Here is a 20,461-nt window from a genome sequence, read left to right as displayed (position 1 = left end):
AGACGCGGGATTCACCAGCAGACGCAATAGAACAAACTTCACGCCGATTACGTTTCGTTTCACGATCTAAATTTTTATCACCAAAACAAAATTTGAAACAGTGTGGTTTTCAAAATTTAACAGGGACTGTGTTTTGACATGTTTGAGGTTCATTTATTTAAATATTCCAATATTAAATTACTAAATATGTTGTGACTTGCCAAGAATACCAAATAATATAAAGGTATTGATGCAAAACACCTAAAAACGTTTATTAGGTACATAAAATTAGCTTGCGACAGGGATTTTCCATTTAGCGCAGAATTATCCACACATCATTGAAGGTTAATATGTTACTAACACTTTATTATAAGATAGAATTATAACTTAACTAATTTCGCAATAAAGCAAGTTAAGAACAGTACATAGATCACCATCTACTTTTTAAACTTTCAGTTTAAAAATTGCCTAATTTGACAAGGGGCCTTAAAGAATCGAACGAAATGAATCAGTGCCACAAACCTTCAATGGACTCATAGTCACTTAATTAGTTGTTATGGCAATATAAAATCTCAGCAGACCATTAAATCATAGGAATGAAGATGTATTTTGTTTGGTAACATTTACCTGCCACCCTGAATGTAGCCCAGCGGGGCATCTGTATGGTTTTGGCCCACGCGAACCTCGGAGTGTCAGTTGTAAATATAGCTTATTAACTTGGTATTTTTCATTCTTTATTTTATTGGAAGATGAAATACCTTTCGATAAATTCATATTGATGATGTGCATGAGAACAGTTTTTTTAGAATAGAAAGTTGCTACTGAGTAATCTATCAACTAAAAGCAACATTTAGCTGTATATAACTTTTATAAAAATGGATTTTTTTGTATCAAATATATTTTAGTCAATACTGATTTACTAATTACGATTTGGAAAGATTTTCGAAAAGGAAATGGTGCTTTCTCAAAATTTTCAAATTAAATAATTATCTTGGAAACAAAACAGACCATCTCAGTGTCAGTGCCAAACGCATAGAATATAGAGAGCATGTTTGAGATTGATGTCAATCAATCAAGAGTTTTATAATTATCCACCGCCAGAAATCCAACTTTTAGCTTATTACCAGCAACCATACCTCAATATTATTATCCATTCCTCAAAATCTCCTCCTTACCTAATCACAACACTCCAAGAAACTACATATCTTTCTCCTTCTTCCTATTCTTCGATATTTTGATATTGGAATCACCAATATCGAAATCTACTGTGTTTGACTACAAAGAAAAACAATTTACCCACTTTCTTATTGTAAACAATTTATGCAAATATTTCTGACTAAAATCGTATTCTATACTATGTATCTCTAGATACAATCGCTTCCAAATAAATTTTAATATTAGGAAACCCGAAACCGTATTTTAATTTTCAATGTTCATTACTCTTATACTTATATTTTTCCTTTCAAATCTATTGAGAATTGCAGTTCTTGAAATCACTTTAAATACTATGACGCACTTTTCACTGGAGTACAAAAATATCCTTATTTATATCTTAATTCTAGAACAGATGCCTGCATATATAATTTTTAAAAGATTTTTCTAAATTTATAAATCCAGAATCATAACAACTCATCACTAAAATCCTAATACCAACAATAATAACAATACGAGAAATATAAATAGTAAAAGATTTCTTGAGATAATGGGAATTTTGGTTTATTTTTTAAATACGCAAGACGATTGGTTTAAAAGAGAGTGTGGAAGGAGATTTTGGATTTTAAACGAATTTTGAAAGAGACGAAGGTGGTCATCTGTTGATAAGCTTAAACGGAAGAACATCGAATCCTGAGAAGTGATTTAGTGTCGGTAGGTGTGAACTGTTGTAAAAGTAATTTGTGAATAAGAGTTAAAAAGTGGTAGCAGTTCTAGTCTATGAATGCTCATTGGGAGAATTTGTAGTTGAAGTTTTTGCAGTATTTATTGTAAGTACAAACCAGTTATTATTTATCGGGAGAATCATAGACAAGGAGATTTCTGGCAACCAAAAGAGCTCGAAGGGATCGTTCGGATGTTTGATTGGAAAAATTGAGATAAAACGATCATAGAAGAAACAAGATCAGCATGTCATCAGGTTGCTGTGGGAAGAGACTTTGAACAGAACCCGTCCACTGGAAAGACCAAGGATACAGTAGAGAGGTAGTATTATTGCAGTAGATTTACATACTCTAAATATAGAACAAGCAGAGGAATAAGGATCGATAGAGAAGTTGTACTGCTAGAGAGAAAGAAGATTATCCTCATTAATTGTTTTTTTTTATTGGGGAACTATGCCTTCTTAATTACTCCGGTGATTTTTTGATATTACTAACTAAGTAGTTTACAAAAATGCGTACTGTTAAAAAAAAACAAAATTATACAAACATTGCAATAAACTTAAACCTTCATGGAATAGACAGAAGACATAATTGAGATGAAAAACTTTTTAAAAATAATAACAAGTTCCGGAACGTGCCATGAAAAAATTACAAATTGAAATGGCATCGATCTGGCAATAATATTTTATGATTTACTGCGCCATCGACAGCTCGATCGCCTGGTATTAAAAAAATCGATACATGATCAATACTTGGCATACTTCAATGTGAGACATCCCAGTACTGTTTTTATACACGACCATAAACAACGGGAATCATAGTAGGCCTGTCATCTTCGAAGTTAAAAGTCATTATATGTTTATTATTACCATCGGTGCAGGATATATGATATGGAGTGTGGTGTACAAGTATCATGAATCGGCTTTCCTCTCACACACAGGTTTATTTGCTCACGTATCAAAACCAGAAAAGACGTTTTTGCTCTCTTGGGAATTAAAATGTTTCGAATGCTTTGATTCTTTGTATTCAAGGACGGATTTATAAGGAAAGGCTTGGACATAACGATTCGAAGATGTGGTCGAAGATCGGGTGATTATTTTGTCATTGCAAAAATTGATTTTAATTCTGTGTTACCTGATTTATTTAAGAAAATTTTATTTTAACATAAATGTTTAGTTTATTTATGTTTAGGAAATAAAAACAAGATTAAATTATACAGTGTAGAAAGAATCAATAAACTACTCTTAATAATTTAATATTGTCAGTTTACAACATTCCAATAAAATCTAACTGGTGTTTGTTAATATTGTTTTTGTTGACATCTGTCAAATATATAGCAGTTTTCATAATCGGAAACATACAACACAAAAATTCCTACCTTACAGTATCAACTGCTCAAATAAAGTTTTTATTTCAGGTTTATTTCATCGAAAAAATAGGAACTATTATAAACAGTGGGAGTGTATACTAAACCAATAACATTTTCGGTATATATTTAAAAAGTACATCATAATCTAATATATTATAGTAAATATTTGTATTATTTGTTATATTAACTATATTCAATATAGTTCTACTAAAATATAAATAATTTAAATTAACTTTAAACTTACGTATGGAAGTTTTTGACATTGCCGAAATTTAATGAGCAAAACTTACCATTTGACACGAATCTGCCTAGTATAACCACCGGGTGACATAACGGTGTCAATTGTTGGAAAATAGCTACTATTTGCTTTGCTAAATCTTCTTTCCATAAGTAATGACACTTATATTGTAAGATAAAAAACCAAAGTTTATGTTGGTTTTATCCTACAAAAATGCCAGCAATAATTAAGTATGTCGCGTTGTATTAAGATTTTGTAAATAGTAATGTTTCTCTCTGTGAGATATAAAATTAAACAATCATTTTCGTTGACCGCAACCATAACCATATTGTCACTAACACTACTGTCCAAAAGATACTTTTGTTTTCCAAAAAATGCTCAAACAATAAACAAAAGTTCTTTTGCCAGTTAAAAAGTCGGTAACGGCGGTACGCCTTTGAATCCAACCTCTTTCTTCAAGAATACTTCTTAATTTTCCACATGTATGAGATATGCAGAGAAACAATTACCCAAGACAATTTTTTTAAATTTTGTTTATTCTATTCCAAGAGAACTAAAGTGCTCCTATTAGGACATTTTGAGAGATTTATAAAACAACATTTCTTTGAATATATAGCAAATCCAAACTTTCTACAGGGTCGAATAAAAGTTACTGCTTTTGAATCAAATCAAATTTAAAAGAAATATTAAAATATGTTTAAACCGTTACAACGCAACGTGTGCCTTTGAAAAAATGGCACCTACCAATATTCGTGATTATTTACTATTCTCAGCTGTACACTATTCTCACTGTAAACATTTTTTAACCAGTGCTATGTGTATCTCTAAAAATCCTCTTAAAATCTGAACCTAATGTGTCATATTTATGTATTTTTAATTGGCATACAAACACATTCACACTATTTTGCGACTAGCTGTTAATGTTTACATCTATATAGAAGAAATACTCGCTAATAATTGCTGTGTTGAATACCATTTTTACTTAATTTTTCCAGATATGTTTGTTAATATTACAGCCCTTACCAAACTTTACAATGACAATGTTAAACCATAATGGTTACGTCATTCAGCATATACAGCAATAACGATTTTTTTATGGCTCTATTTCATTATCTTCTAAAATTTCAAGCTTCGTGTGTTCACTGATAAAGGTTTTTCATTACAAGATATTTATCTCTTTTTGCTTTTTGCTACGACTAATATATTTTTGCTATGCTATACTTTCTTTGTATAAAAATCTTATAATAATGTAAAAGATCAGAAACATTGTTTTTAGGAAGTGTGACTAGTATAGTTTTTATACGATTTTGAATACTGAACATCGTCGTGGACTTTCTATCAACAAAAATTCAATATACGTGGTTTATATAAAGTAATAATAATACAATCCCTAGCAGATGCTGTTGCTTTTATCTCATTTTTCCACACACTGCTCGAATATATACCGGAAAGTCTAGGTACTAATTTATCCCCAGGGAGTCATCCGTCAAATAGCTCGCGATCACTTATCATATACAAAATTACGTTCGCCATTATTTAGATATAATAATACAGTACTGAGCATCAATCGAGAGGCGTGAGTTGTCTTGATAGAAGAGGGCTACTTTTAGTTGTACCTGGGGATAAAAGGGTACACAATACACATCCTGTTTGCTAAATAAGCACTTATTTTAAGGTCTCTACTATAAAAGACATATTCAGGTTTTTTTGGGATCATTTGATTATTGTTTGGTTAAAGATTTATCCCATCAACGCAACTGATTGCTTTGACATAATAATTTTTATGAGATATTAAAAATTTTGTATGTTAAAATATACTGTTATATATGTACAGTGATAAGTGCCTTAAGAACCGGCAAAATAACGCAAAAGATAGAAAACAATACCTTGTGAAATAAAAAGACATGAAAGTAGTAGAGGAGGAAAACTATCGATAGAAACCTCTAATTTATATTATATTATATTGGGACTATCAATAGTTTCCCACCTTTAGACGTTAGCTTATGAGCTAATTGACTTCAGTCATAATATTACAAGTATGACGTAGAGCATTAACATTTTTTAAATTTCGCATAAAGTAAAAACTGATTGAAGGCAATAAAGCAAATGTAAATAAACAGTTTAATTAGTAGTAATTTGATTATTAATTATGTGTTGACGAATACAGAATAACCAGCAATGATAATTCTGTATTGAGAAGAGTGTATGCGACGTCTCAAATCATAGTTTATTTTTGATCAATACTTTAATTTTGGATAAAAAAATACTCCTACTTAAACTGTTTTTACTTACATTACGTGATACGTATTACTATAACTGAAGACAAACAGCTCATAAGCTAACGTCTAAAGGTGGGAAATTTTCGATAATTCTAATGTAATGTAAAGTAAATTATAGGTTTATATCGATAATTTCTCACCTCTACTACTTTCATCTCTTTTTATTTCACATCGTATTATGTTTTCTACCTTTTGCGTTATTTTGCCGGTTCTTAAGGCACTCATCCCTGTATAGTGGTAGTAAATATAGTGTTAAATATTCATCATCAACGTTGGCTTCACATCGCGGGTTGACCATTGGCCTGTTAATTAGTCCTTTCCATTCATTTCTGATGTTTTCAGATCTTTCTTTACTTAGTGTATATATCATCTTTTTGATTCTGGTTCTACCACGTTATGTTTGGGAATGTAAAATTATTATACAATTATTATATATAATTATTAAAAAAACAAATATTCAAAAAATTATACTTTAGGTAAAAGTAAAATAACAATTAGAGCAGAACTTGAAAATTCCTTTATCCGATATCATTTGACTAGTTACTACAATTTTTTCAGATTTGATCATTTTCGTTTTATTATTTGATTCATTTTGCTAGGAAAATCATTTTAATCTAGAAACAAGACAAAAATCATAGTTTTGTTGCAACTCGAGTTGCTACCTAAGGCCCGTATAGGGGCGACGTCTCTGGACCAATAATCCCAGTATTTGGGAGTTTTACTTTGACATGAATCTGTTTAAAACTTTACATCCTATAAAATTATTAGTAACAATGTAAAATAAAACTAATTTAATAACATATAAAGAGTTTTTAACCATATATTTAGTGGTTTTAAACATATATACTTAGTAGCAGCACTGATGATGGAATAATGCAAAAACGTTCTGTGATGTAACCCGAAAGGGCCCTTTTAATTAAATATACCTTTCGATCGCATCCAAGTCGAAGACGTCTTACACCTACTGTATAAAAGAAATATACCAATCAATATTATACAAGCCATCGAAAACATCTACTTACATAATCTAAAACAGGCAAAGATAAATGGAAAACTAACACAGTGTATACCAGTACAAAGCGGAGTCAGACAGGGTGACTTGTTAAGCCCACTTCTCTTTAATATAATAATGGATAAAATAATACAAGCAGTACGTAAAGGTCATGGTTACAGAATGGTGAACAAAGAAATCCACATATTATGTTATGCAGACGACGCCGCATTAATCGTCGAGACAGAAGACGAGCTCCAAAGATTAACACATATCTTCAATCTAACAGCCAAGAAATACAATATTATAATACTAGCAGAAAAAACCAAATGTATGACAACATCTAAATATCCACTAAGATGTAAAATCGAAATCAATGGGAAAATAATAAAGCAGAAAGCAAGGTCCCAATTCCCAATATCTGGGAATAGATATAACTAGTTACGGATATGTTGAAGAAGGAGTACGACAACAAAGCTTAAAAGCAAGTAAAGGGGCGAGATCTCTTAATGACACAATCTGGAAGAACAAACACCTAAGACAACACACAAATACAAGAATCTATAAAGCAGCAATTAGACCTACATGAACATATACGGCGGAGACAAGACCTGACACATCTAAAACGAGACGACTACTAGAAAGGAACGAACACATTAGTAGAATGGCAGAGGATAGAATAGTATGAATAGCACGAGATAAGTCACCAAATGGAAGAAAAAATATTGGCAGACCAAGAAAAAGATGGTGCGATAATTTATACAATTTAGTAGGCTAATATTGAAGAAGAAACAGGCTTTAAAGCATACATACAAGAAGAACGAAGAAGAAGAAGATTTAAAATTTTCATTCTGTATATCATTTCTTTAAAATGTTTTATACACTTACAATAAATCTATTTTCTGTATTGTTGACATCAATAACTACCCATAAATAACTATCTTCAAATGTTTCTTTAAAAATTCGATAATTTTTTAATCCACGCTATAGAATGTTTACGTATTCGATAACTAAATGAATACAACATACCCTTCCCATTTTCTAATATCCTTATTAGAAGATAACTACTACATCACCATAATTGTTTAATAAAAATGGAAAGTAATCTTGCGATCATTACCAATTTCACACTAAATGCTATAATTAAGTGAGGTGAATTTGCTAATAACAACAGTAAGAAATAAATTCTTTAAAAGGATCTATTACGTTTCTGCGATGACAAAACGTGGTAAGAATAGATATGATTGTGAAAGGTGTGAAAATTGGAGGTGAGCAATAACAAGTAAATTAATGCATCAAGGAATGATAATCCACTTTAAATAACACCTGCGTATGGTGTTTGTTAAACATAATTCAACAGTTTTTATTTATTTTTTTAACTTGTCTTAATATAATTTTCGTTGTTACAACCTTATAAAGGATATCAAGGATAATTTTTGAATTCTTGCAATTGAATCTTTTATGTTTAGGCGTACGTTTAACATGTTATACTGGCCGAAAATGGAAATACACCTTTTTTATTGTTTTTTAACCCAGATAGGGGCGAAAATTTTTTTCCTATATTTTTGAAATATTTAATTTTTAGACCCAACAAAAGTAAATTTTGGTCGATATTTGCTAAAAATACGGTACTTTTTTTTTAAAAGGGTGGCCTTTTAAAATATCGGTGGAATAATGAATAACTATGACATGAAAAATTAAAAACTTTACTATTTCTATCTTTTATTTCTATTTATTAAAACAATTACGAATAAAATTTTAATCTAGTTTCTATGACATTATTTATAAACACATTGTTTTGGATTTAGTATTGCAGCAACAATTATATTTTTGGTGACAGGCAGCACAATGAGTTTGTGTCTCCTTATAGACGGTCGTATCTTGAGCGATAATGAAAATTGACTGAAGCTTTGCTGCGTTCTCTTTTAATTGCTTTTTTAAAGGATTTCAGAATGCCTACTGTAACCTCGCGACGACACAGTAAATGATCACCTTTACAATCAGTAATTCTATGCAATAATTGTTAGGCATTTTGTTTTGCTAGATCCACTATTTGGCTTATGGGAAAGTACCATTTCTTGCCATGGATAGCTACTCTATAGTGGTGGATATTTTCATCTTTTATATTAATATTTTTCTTCAATAAATCAAATATATAATGAAGCATACATGTTTCCTATAGTATCCAGTGCACATCCATAATTATCTAAGTTTCTATTTTTATTATATATTACCTGAAACATTATTTTTTTTAATTTAGTTTTTGTTCCAAGGTACAACACCTTCCCTTACCTTGGGACACATAGGCATGTACTATAGGACAAGAGGGTAACCTTAAGCTATAGGAAAGCTTCAAGCTAACCTTAGCTATTCTATTCAACATTGTAGTTTGTAAAGTCTACCGTAAAAATCATAAAGTTTGTTTGTTTAGAAATGGACCCAACAGGGACTGGCATAGGTAATATTTTGATAATATTATTCATGAAAAGTTCATATGTTTGTTCAGAATTATATAAAAATTTATTTTCTGAAAAACTGGTTACTCTTTTAAGATAACTTACCACTAACATAGCACCATATAACTTTAGATTTTCCACTATACAAAAAAAAAGTTCCCTCTTTTTACCAGCAAGGCGAACTAATGCATATCGGCCTTTCGTATGTTTTCCATTTCAATGTCCTTTTTTTTTCTCTGTGGCCTCAAAGTCAACATCTTCAAGTGAATCGCTGCTTAAAGACAGTGCTTTATCTTTCTCTGAATCAATTGAGTCTTCTTTCTCGAACACTTTACGTTTTATTTTTTTGGTGTCTTTGCTTTTGAGTTTTTTCTTTCTAGCTGCTTTTATTTCTTCTTTCTCTAAAGTGTCAGTAACACAAGACGCCGACCAGGTTTAGGTCCGCCACGCCTTACCTGTCTTGTTCCAGTTTTCGGAAAAAGCCGTATCTGCTCTGAACTAAAAAAATTTTTCACAGCAGTAGATTCAGCAGTTGAGGAACTAGGAATTCTGGGATCTGCAGTTGGTTCGGGATCAGTTTGAAATCAGTTACAGAGAAGCTTAAGAAAACTCAATCTAGGAAAATAATTTCATTAAATGGAAATATCACACTAACCCTGAATCCCGCCAAGATATTCTGAGGCGTATGTGTCAAGGGATAAGCAATTCCTATACAATCGCAGACATCATAAATAATCATTGGTTTGGGACAATTTTTTAATGTCACCACAAGCAGAATTATAATATTTTTTAAGTGGGACTTAACTTTCCTATCCAATGGTTAAAACTTATGACTCGTATGAGGCAGGAATGTCAAAAGAACTAATCCAGATTTCTTCGCCAAATTCAAAACATCTACTGTAATATGACCTTTATGGGTATCGACTGTTAACAATACTTTTTGATTCATTGTAGGTCTGGTATGGTTAATGAAGTACTTGAGGAATTCTAAAAAAAATTTCTTGAGTTGGACCATCCAAAAGGATGAGCAAAACCAATGCTTCCTGGAGATGCTCCCTTTAGCATGTGCTCTTTAAAAAACACTATTGGGAACAGAAAAGCGTGAGGAACAGAATCATTTATTGCGTTTACGCCTGCGATCATTGTTAAGTCGATGCCTCTGTCCCCTGTCGTCGTACATCCTACTTGTTGCATTCCTTTTATGGCGATGACATTGTTCGAATTATGGACAATTGACATTTTAGTTTCGTCTATGTTAGACAACCTCTCTAGAATAAAATGTTCTCTTTCCACAAACCTTTGAGTTTGGCAAAAAACGTGGAAACATTGTACTTATTGAAACTAGTAAAACGGTAGTGATTTTACCATCAATAAATGTAGGTCTAGGACAAATAAGTTGAACATTAAATAAATAGTTACGGGCTGAAAAATGCAAAAATTGATTGCTAATATTGCAGCACATGTAAAATCTTATTTAAGCTCATATAAGCCGAATGACAACAAATAGAGACAACAATAGTAAAGACGACAAGAGACGGTAGTCTCCAATGACTACGGTGGTCTTCCAATAGGAAGACGATCAGTAGGAAGACTACGAAAACGATGGAATTACTTACTGGAGGCACATTGAAAAACAGACAGAGTCATGTCTATATTAAAAGAAGAAGAAGAAGAAGAATGTAAAGTCTTGATTAATAAATTGAAGAAGACAGTTAGTGCAAACAAATAAAAAAACCAACCAACGTAAAGGCTACAAAGAACAATTCTCGTGCATGCAACAGAAATGGAGCACAACATATGCATACATTTCAATGAGTTTTGTAAACCGTTTGGTTCAATTGCCACCGGTAAAATAAGGACCATCATGACTAAATATAACTGACTCACAAAAGAGCTTTCGAATGAGGTTATTATCTGGTGAATAATCAATCCCAATTATAATAATTTTACAAAATGGTGTCCGTCCGTCATTTTAAATTGTTATCTCATTAGAACGTCATAAACACAATACACAGGTGCCTTAGTTTTGTTAACAATAAATGTATTAACATAACTTTTAGGGTTCAGAAATGTATAAATTATATGCTGTAAAGAGAAAATATGAAAAGGTTTTAAATTTTTTTAAAACCTTTTCATATTCGATAGTAATCGTAGTAGTCGTAATCGATAATAAACCCGTAAAGTAATATTCGATTAGTTGTATTTTTAGTTAGTTAGTTGCTTAAAAGTTTATTAAAAAAAACGAGATATGTAGGTATTATCGTCAGTATTTAATTTCATTCCGTAATTTAGATATTATGTGTACTCACCCTGTAATATTTTTCTTCCTCTCTGAGTAAATTTAAACCATCTCATTGAATTCAAGTACCCATTCTATATCCACAAATGTGAAAATAATAATAAATCGTCATTGCGCTTGTCAAGGGCAATTACAATTCTTTACAAAACGTAATATATCCCCCATTATTACCTGAACCGTGTCCGATCAACACTGTTCATCTGGCTAAAGCCCATCGCAGCTACCGTGCAAGAATACCTGGTTATAAATCTGTAATGTAGAGAATACTACAGTTGCACTATTGTAACACTTAATTTTTAGTAGTTGCTCAATAAAATCGCATTAAGCCGTGAAGCTGTTAGGATCTATTGTAAGTTGGGACTTTAATGCCCGTCGTAGGCATTACACAATTATTCTGGAATAGCCAATGGTCGTTATCGGGCATTTTTAACAGAATTATATGCATTAATAGATTTATGGGCGTATTGTGTAGATTTTGTCATGGGGCAAAATGTAAGCTCGTCTCAGGTAGCTTCGATACACAAAATACATAAATTAAATGAACTTATTAATTAGATATTTTTATTAACTAATCATTATATTTTATTTTTGTTGACTTGCGCAATATAGACAATTGGATATTTGTCAGTGGTTCCAACAAGATTTGCAACTAGATTTAAAATAATATTTGTTCACCTCATAATCATGCAGTGAGACAGTCACTCTTTAAATTCTTGATAGTTCAGCCGATTCATCTCTCTTATTCGGGCATTTTTGATCCAGACTATCTACCCCTGATTTAGTGGTATTATAAAAAGGATAATATCAGGTTTCTTTAAACAGAAACGATTGTTTTTGATGAAAAAAAAAACAAATTTAGACGAATGATTTGCATCTTTTTTATTTGGAATTATATACGATAGAATCTCTCTCGCCTATGCTTTTCTTATCTTCCAACATAGGTTAGATTTTGTGCGAGCAATTGGTCTATTAGTTCAATAATTAAGGTACGCCAGTTATCTCCACTTATGTTTGTTCTAGTCTTCTTTACCGGTTCAATAAGAGATAATACTGATAATGGAACAGAAAGATTTTGAGGATTGCGTAGTTACCCTATACCTGCATAAATAAAGGCATTTAACAAACAATGAGTCTGGAATCTCAGACACATGAACGTTAGACGATATTTGCTAGATTTACCTTTTATGCAAACGCGAAAGATACAACCGGCCACCAACTAACATTTTATCGACAGTTTAACAATCTCCTGGTTTATTATAAATTTCAGATATAATGCAATTTGATTTTAAGTCTCTCATTTCTTGTAGCGACGCAGGAATAAAAATCGTTTCAGCGATATCATAGTTCGAAATATGTATGTCGCGACTATACTGTCACTTTCAAATAGTAACTCAGCATCCTCATGTTTCCCGATTCAAAGGCAGACGTAAGGTATATGTATATGTCCAAAAAGTGCTCTATTTCTAGGAAGCCCTCAAGCTTAACAAAACAAGCTATACTAACATATCAACAAGATTAGATCGCTAATTTTTTCATGCATTCCAACAGAATTATGTTTATGTTATCAGTTATCATCATCAATTCAAAGGTTCCACAATTATACGGCGTTTATTTGGTACAGTATATTGCAGCAGAGTTAAACATTTTATACAAAGTAAACTCTACCAGTGGTTGGTGGATTTTTGAACATTTGTTCTATTTTTGTTATAAACCTACCTTGATGATTCTTAAATACTTTCCCTTACTGTATTCTCACTACTTACTACTAAAAGTACAGGATTCTGGTCGCTGATGTCTCCAGTAGTCACTGTTAAAGTTTCTGGGTCATCAATCGTCGTATTCTCTGTAATATGATTTTCATACCCAATATCATATTCTGGGTCACTTGTCATGATCAGTGTATAGTTGGAGAGTCACTAATATCACCATGATTCTTGTTTCGTGTCTCATATCAATAACAAATAAACCCATGGTCGTAAAAAATTATACGTATCTGGTATCATCGGGTCAGAATGGACCCCATACAGTAGAACCAACTACTTCAAGTAGTATTAGTCGACTGATATTTAACAGCTTAATACATGTGCAAGATTTGAAAAAACTCGAAATAAAAGTTGTCGTTATTTGAAGCTTATGTGATCAAAATACGAAGAGAAATTTATCCGATTGAGTCCAAATTGACAAGACGATACCAGTTTAGCGTTAATTGTATACACAGGGTCTTTGGTTTTCTCTTTGTAAAAGAACTTAAATTCCCAATAAGGCAGGCACTGGCCATATGAATTTTATCTTCGTTTTTTTGCCAGCATTTTGTCCGTAGAAAGATACCTATACAATTAGGTTAGGTTTCCACTTAAAAATTGTACAATAAATTAAATTTAAATGTTAAAAAATTGGAATTGGAATCAATAAGTTTATTATTGCTACTGCCTATTTTCCACTGCGAAGTGAACCGAAGAAATATTTTGAGTTTACAGAGAATGTGAAAAAACTATCGGATGAAAATCGAGCCTTGTATCCTAGGAGACTTTAACCTCCCGTACTGTTACTGGTCCAAGAATGGAATGTTTTTAGTTTTCAAGTTAAAAATTTAGGTGTTGTTCTTGATTCCATTTTATCATTCATATCGCACATATCGATGACTACTTCAAAGTCACTTTAAATAAATTGTTGGCTTTCTCAAACGCTGTGCTAATGATTTTTTAGTGCCCGCACCCCCCCCCCCCCCCACTAGAATGTTCATATACAGGCTTTTGAGAGGGTTACTCTAAGTGCAATGTTAAAGTGCAAATATGCAAAAAATCAGTATATAATAAATTGGGGTTTAATAAAATGATAAATATTGTATTCGTATAATAAATCGTACTGTAATATTTGAATAACGCGTTCTTAATCACATCGCTAGTTTTGAACTCCGTCGATTAAAAAAGTAATACTAATATCTTTCTAAAGGTATATAAATATTTTAAAAAATTGCAGAAGTAAAACTTTGACCTTTTTTATTTATTTGAATAGTTCGGATTTTAATTGAGTGTTTTGAGTCTTTGATTAGAAGATTTATATATTATTACTTACTCAATTTAAGTTGCTTTAAACAGTGCTTAGTTTATATTCATTTGATAATTTTTCCTTAATCGTTAATTTTTGGTTTCAGGTTGTAGAGAAACAGCGTTCATCTATGCTATAACATCAGCAGCCGTTACCCACGCTATAGCGAGAGCTTGCAGCGAAGGCACCATCGATACCTGTAACTGTGACACCCACTATAAAGGAAGACCTCAGGTTTTTGCTAATGGCAACAACGCCGCCGCTGTTACCAATGTTCGAGATTTCGAATGGGGCGGTTGTTCCGACAATATAGGGTTCGGATTTGATGTCAGTCGGGAATTTGTGGATACAGGAGAACGGGGCAAATCTCTGAGGGAGAAGATTAATCTGCACAATAATGAAGCTGGGCGATGGGTAAGTATTTTAGTATTTTTTTTTTAATAAAATTATGTTAGTTTATTAAGTACAATAACCCCAACAAATTCCAATTACTTTCTATAAATCAAATACAGAATATAAAAGGTACGAGCATCCTTGTAAGAGTATAAAACACGATTTAACGATAAACATAGATTTTTCTATAAAATGACATTCTGTTATTCTTATGAAAAGATTAAGTCACCAATGTAAAAGCTTATAAAATACGTAAAATCGAAGAAAATTTCAAGAATAAAAGACTGTTACGTCTTGATTACAATGGATAACAAAATATTGGTATCTAATACTTGAAAAACCGTTGATTCGAAACAAAATTTAATGAAATAAAAGTAAGGAACGAAAAGAAAGAATTGAAGAAAATCAGGCTCTAGCGCTTTGTTTACCTAATGTAGAGAAAATATTCCAATAGGCTCTGATTGTATCTTCTTCTTAGGGTGTCTGTCCGTTCCGAACGTTGGCGATCCTTCTGGCTATGATGAATTTGTTGGTTGCTATACGGAATAGATATGTTGAGGTCTTTCTATACCATGCTCTCATAGCGCCAGGATATTCTTCTTCGTCCTGGGGCCATTTTTGCTTCAATTTTACCTTGCAAAATGCATTGGAGTAGCTCACATCTATCTTGATTTCTCATTATGTCCCAAGTTCTGCAGCTTCACGATGTTGACCAAATCCGCGGCTGTGTTCATCCTCCGTAATACTTCTTCATCGGTGACTTTGTCTGTCCATGGTATCTTCAGGATCCTTCTGTATAACCATAGCTCAAAAGCATAAAGTTTTGATAGAGTTTTCGCCTTCAATGTCTACGTTTCTACTCCATACAGAAGAACTGAGTACACGTAACATTTAAGGAGCCTTACTTTTGTTTCTAGGGTGAGACCATGGCTCTTGAAAACAGAGCTCATAGTCAAGAATGCACTTTTTGCCTTTCCGATGCGACATTTAATCTCTTGGGTATTGTCCCACGACTCATTAATTATAGTTCCCAAGTAGTTGTACTGTGAGACACGTTCAATTCTCATTTGGTTCTCATACAGATTTGCTCCAGTTATGATTTCCTTGCTGATTGTATAGAGTAGGTTATATTATAACCTATAATCAATAAAATGCCAAAATATAAGCTACAAATCAACTTTGTGGATAAATGTGAAGCCTACAACTATCGGCTTTGCTGATTTTAATTAGTTCGGAAGTTCTCAGAGGAAGGTTCGATCTTCAACAAAAGGTACAACCCCCCATTAAAAGAAAACAAGTATATTTAACAAACTACAAAAAGTGCTAAATCAGCTTAAAGTAGTAAATCGTATAGTTACACCATTTACAATTCAAAAAACGGTGACCCTATTTATAACTGAAGTACGGTTGGACCGATTTTCATGATTTCTTTTGGAGTTGCCTCCGCTCAAATTAGCAGAATAATTATTAAAAAAATTAAAGGAAAAATTAAACAAATGCACATGAATATTTGTTATTGTTGTAGTTATAAAATAAAGTCTAGTTATTTATTTAAAATTAAATTTTATTGTTCATTAAATAAAATTGCTAATATATTAATTTAACCGCTTGATTAACCAATTAATAATAAACTCTTAAACATTTTAAACAAAGACAAGATAGTTAAAAATAAAATAGTTATTCATCTCAAAACATTTATTTAGTTTGGTTTAATCATATTAAAGTTTCAAAATTGTTACCAGGTAACAGCACATTATTATTTTTGTTTAAATTGTAACTTCTGTATAAATAAAATAAAGATAACTTTCAAATTGTACAAATGATGACAGTAAAAGAATGAGATGTTTAGTGACATTTTCCATGGAATTCTTGACAGTCAAGGAATCCCAATCTATAGGTAAATGGAGAGATATACAACCAGTCTTTACTTTTGATCGAGAACATGTATTACGTAATGTGCAGCAGTTTATGCTGCAATGTTAGTCAGGAATGCCATCGTCAAATCGTGAATTGAGCGGCACTTTCGATAGAGAATTGAAACGTGAATGTGAATATGATCAAGATGCATTGAACCAATTAGTTCGAACAAATGTACCAATGCTAAACCCACCATAGAAGGTTAATACATGTACACGATAAGTTAATGAGATTGAATGACGACCAACAAGTAAGTTACATTACTAAATGATCTTTCTGCCGAAGAGTTCTGCAAGCAATTGCTGGCTATCGGTTCACATAACCATAAAAGTCACAATTAGTGGAGTGAACGAACAATTTTAGCTGCAAAAAACAAGGATGTGGATGACTTAAGCTTAGTAATTCAAAATCAAATCGTTAGTCCACAACATTCCTTAAAATCTATTGACTGTGTAACTCACGAAGACGTCTGCTTGGTTTACCACTGCACAATTTGGAACTAAAGGTTGGCTCGATGGTTATCATAATTTTAAATCTAAACCAACTGAAACTATGTCACCAGACGTGTTTGGTGGTGTGAAAACTCACTAGGCAAAATAGTACAAGCAACGATACTTAAAGGAAAATTTAAAAATGAGGAAGTTCTCATTCCGAGAGTTCCGATAGTACCAACCGAAATGCCATTCAAATTTAAACGATTATCCGATTAGTCTTGAATTCGCCATAACGATAAACAAATCACTCCATATCGATAAGGCCAATCCTTGACAATTTGTGAACTGAATATAGAAAATAATTATTTTTCTCATTTTTAATTATACATATTAAGCAAACCATCCACGTTCATTTTTGCACTGGGCAACAAACCGAATACAATTAATCACAAAACGGTTACTTTTTTGCCATGTGAATGATTTCTTTTTTAACTTTAATAATTTGATCTTAATATAAAAAACTCAGCTAATAATTTAGAAGATTATTTATTAATTCTAAGGCGAAAGTAACGATATCAAAAATAGATTTGATAGTTGTAATTAACAATAAAATAAAATTGAAGTAAAACACAAATATTACATTGTACATAAAAAGTATCTTGATCATAAATTAATCTGAAGAAAATACGTCTTCACGAAAACAAAGACAATTGAGTCATAAGGATGCTATTACCAGCGCAGCGTTATGATCATATTACAAAGTTACTCTCAAATTATTGTCATTTTGTAACCACAAACAATTTAATTATTGTAACGGTGTATTACAGGTTGTAAATAGGGTGGGTAATTTTAAAAAAAGAACATGAATATAAACTAAAGGAACATATATTAGGTACCACACTACTAATGGAAGGATACTACCTTCTCCAATAGAGTGGACGAGAAAAAGGAAAAAACCAGTTTTATGATATTTGCGTTCCGTAGCTTCATATTTTATCTGACTGAACTAATATGCATAAAAATTCAATTAATAATTAAAAGTGTTGAAAAAACAAGTCTTGGAAGGCAGTAACTCTTTTATGTGCGTAACCCGATGATATAACATAAATATTTCTTCATCGTATTAAATGTAAGAAGTATATAAAAGCTCTTTTCATCGTTATCTAGTGTGAGAAAAAGGTATGATTTATGCGAAAACCAGTGATTACTACCGGGTGGTCTTATTAAAATGTATAATCACTTTGCTCTTGACCACAAAGACCACACATTACTAATCAGTTTACATTTTGCTCAAGGCGTTTAAATTTCATTTTGATATTTTTATTAAGGCGATCATTCGGTAGTTTTATTGCGCATGTTTTTCATTAATCAGTGTCACTTTTTTCGTTGAGTGTAATAAATAGACCGTTTGGGAATAAATTAAACTGGAAACAAGTCTTTGGAGGGTGGTTAATGGAAAATTTTATTAATATTAATAAATACGATGTAGAACAAAGGATTATTAGGTAAATCGAGTAGTGTCAATCTAAAAACTCAGTATAGTGAGCTCACTAATTATAAATATAACGGTTGACTTATTTCAGAACCGGCTAATAGAATAATTTTATAAAATTAGTTTTGTAATGGTGCCGATATTGATATGGTATTTGAGTTGTATGATATTCCGTGTTTCTACAATTATAGAAAACTTTATTTTTTTCCATAAGAAAAATTAATTTCCTATAGTGAGCTGTATGCCATAAATCACAAAAATTTTATTTTAAAAATCATTTAGAAAACGGTATATTTAAAAAAAAGCACCCTTTCGGGCTATATCACAAAACGTTTTAGTACTAACAAGTCCATCATCAATGCTGGTACCAGGTATACATGAGGAAAGCGACTTAATATGTGGGTAAAAACCCTTTAAATGATATTAAATTATTTGTTATATAGTAGCAACGTAAGATTCCCATTTGGGGTTGCTGGCCCTGAGACTTAGTCTATATTTGAACCTTCGGTAGCAACTGGTTTAGAGATGTCAATACACAGGCAAATAAGTTTTAACTTTAAATTAACTTGTTTATGAGTTTTATTGTATTCCCTCTTTACGTTACTAAAGTAACAAAAACGAATTAAACGCGCAGATTATTTGGTTTTCTTTAAATTTGCGATGTTTATCTTTATTTCACATCCTGTATCCTTACAGGGCAATGCCTTACCAATTGTTTCGGAATTCAAATATCTTGGTGTAATACTTGACAGAAAACTGCTTTGGATTTAACATATTAACTACACAAGTAGTCGCTGCGAAAAAGGTATTGATTTACTTAAAATGATCTGTAAGAGATCGTGGGGAGCAGATCAAAATATAGCAGTGAATTTTTATCAAGCCTATAATAAAAAATCTAATATAGATTACGGCTGTTTGGTATGTGGGTCAGCTAGTATAACTAATTTACGTTAACTTAATAGAATCCAATTTAAAGCTTCGAAAATTCTGTTAGGGTTGATGAAAAACACTCCAAATGAAACCACACTAGTTTTAGCTTCTAAAAACCCACTCTCATTACTCAGAAAATATCTGGCAAGCAAATAATTCCTAATCCAACATTATCGGTGTAGCTATAATGCTTAAATAATTAATCAATTAAATACACCTGATTTAACAGCTACATTCTTCTTAAAAAAGAATTCCCCTCCACTTGCAAAAGCATTTTTGTAACTTGCAATGAACTTATTAACTACAAAGTTAATAAATTCTTCTTATTAATCCTATTTGGGAATCATTAGACATACCAGACCTGACAAGTGTTCTATCTACAAACATTATTATTCCTAAATACCAAACTGAATGTTGTCATAAGTAATACTCTCAAGGAGATGTTAAGCAACTATTCAGATTACATTGCAATCTATACAGATGGGTCAAAAGTAACATCCAATGCTTTGTATCAAAAATGAAGACTAAAAAAGCATTTACTTTAAATAATCAATCCAGCATCTTTTCCGCTGAAGCATGTGCTATATATAAAGCCCTTGTAATGGTGTTGTGAAAACCAGTGGAACAAAATTGTCGTAAGCACTGATTCACTATCAGTATTAAATGCATTAAAGAACTTTAAAGTCACAATTAACAGCAATATATTTATATTAAAAATTTTTCAACATTTACTAAAATTATCAGCTTTATCATAATGTGATG

At 31.7% G+C, this 20,461-nt stretch overlaps 1 protein-coding gene across 1 annotated transcript in view; it reads left to right on the top strand.

Annotated features, from left to right (window-relative positions):
- wg (Wnt family member 1 wingless) overlaps nt 1-20,461 on the top strand; it is a 114,011-nt gene that overhangs the window by 58,727 nt on the left and 34,823 nt on the right. Inside the window, exon 3 of the mRNA XM_072522792.1 lies at nt 14,640-14,947. Within this exon, the coding sequence (XP_072378893.1) occupies nt 14,640-14,947 (308 nt within the window). The remainder of the gene's footprint in view (nt 1-14,639; nt 14,948-20,461) is intronic.

The sequence above is a fragment of the Diabrotica undecimpunctata genome, chromosome 2 (genome assembly GCF_040954645.1).
Source record: "Diabrotica undecimpunctata isolate CICGRU chromosome 2, icDiaUnde3, whole genome shotgun sequence".
Classification (NCBI taxonomy): Eukaryota; Metazoa; Arthropoda; class Insecta; order Coleoptera; family Chrysomelidae; genus Diabrotica; species Diabrotica undecimpunctata.
The sequence above is the reverse complement of the archived record's forward strand: the minus strand, read 5'-3'. Positions and strand labels throughout refer to the sequence as shown.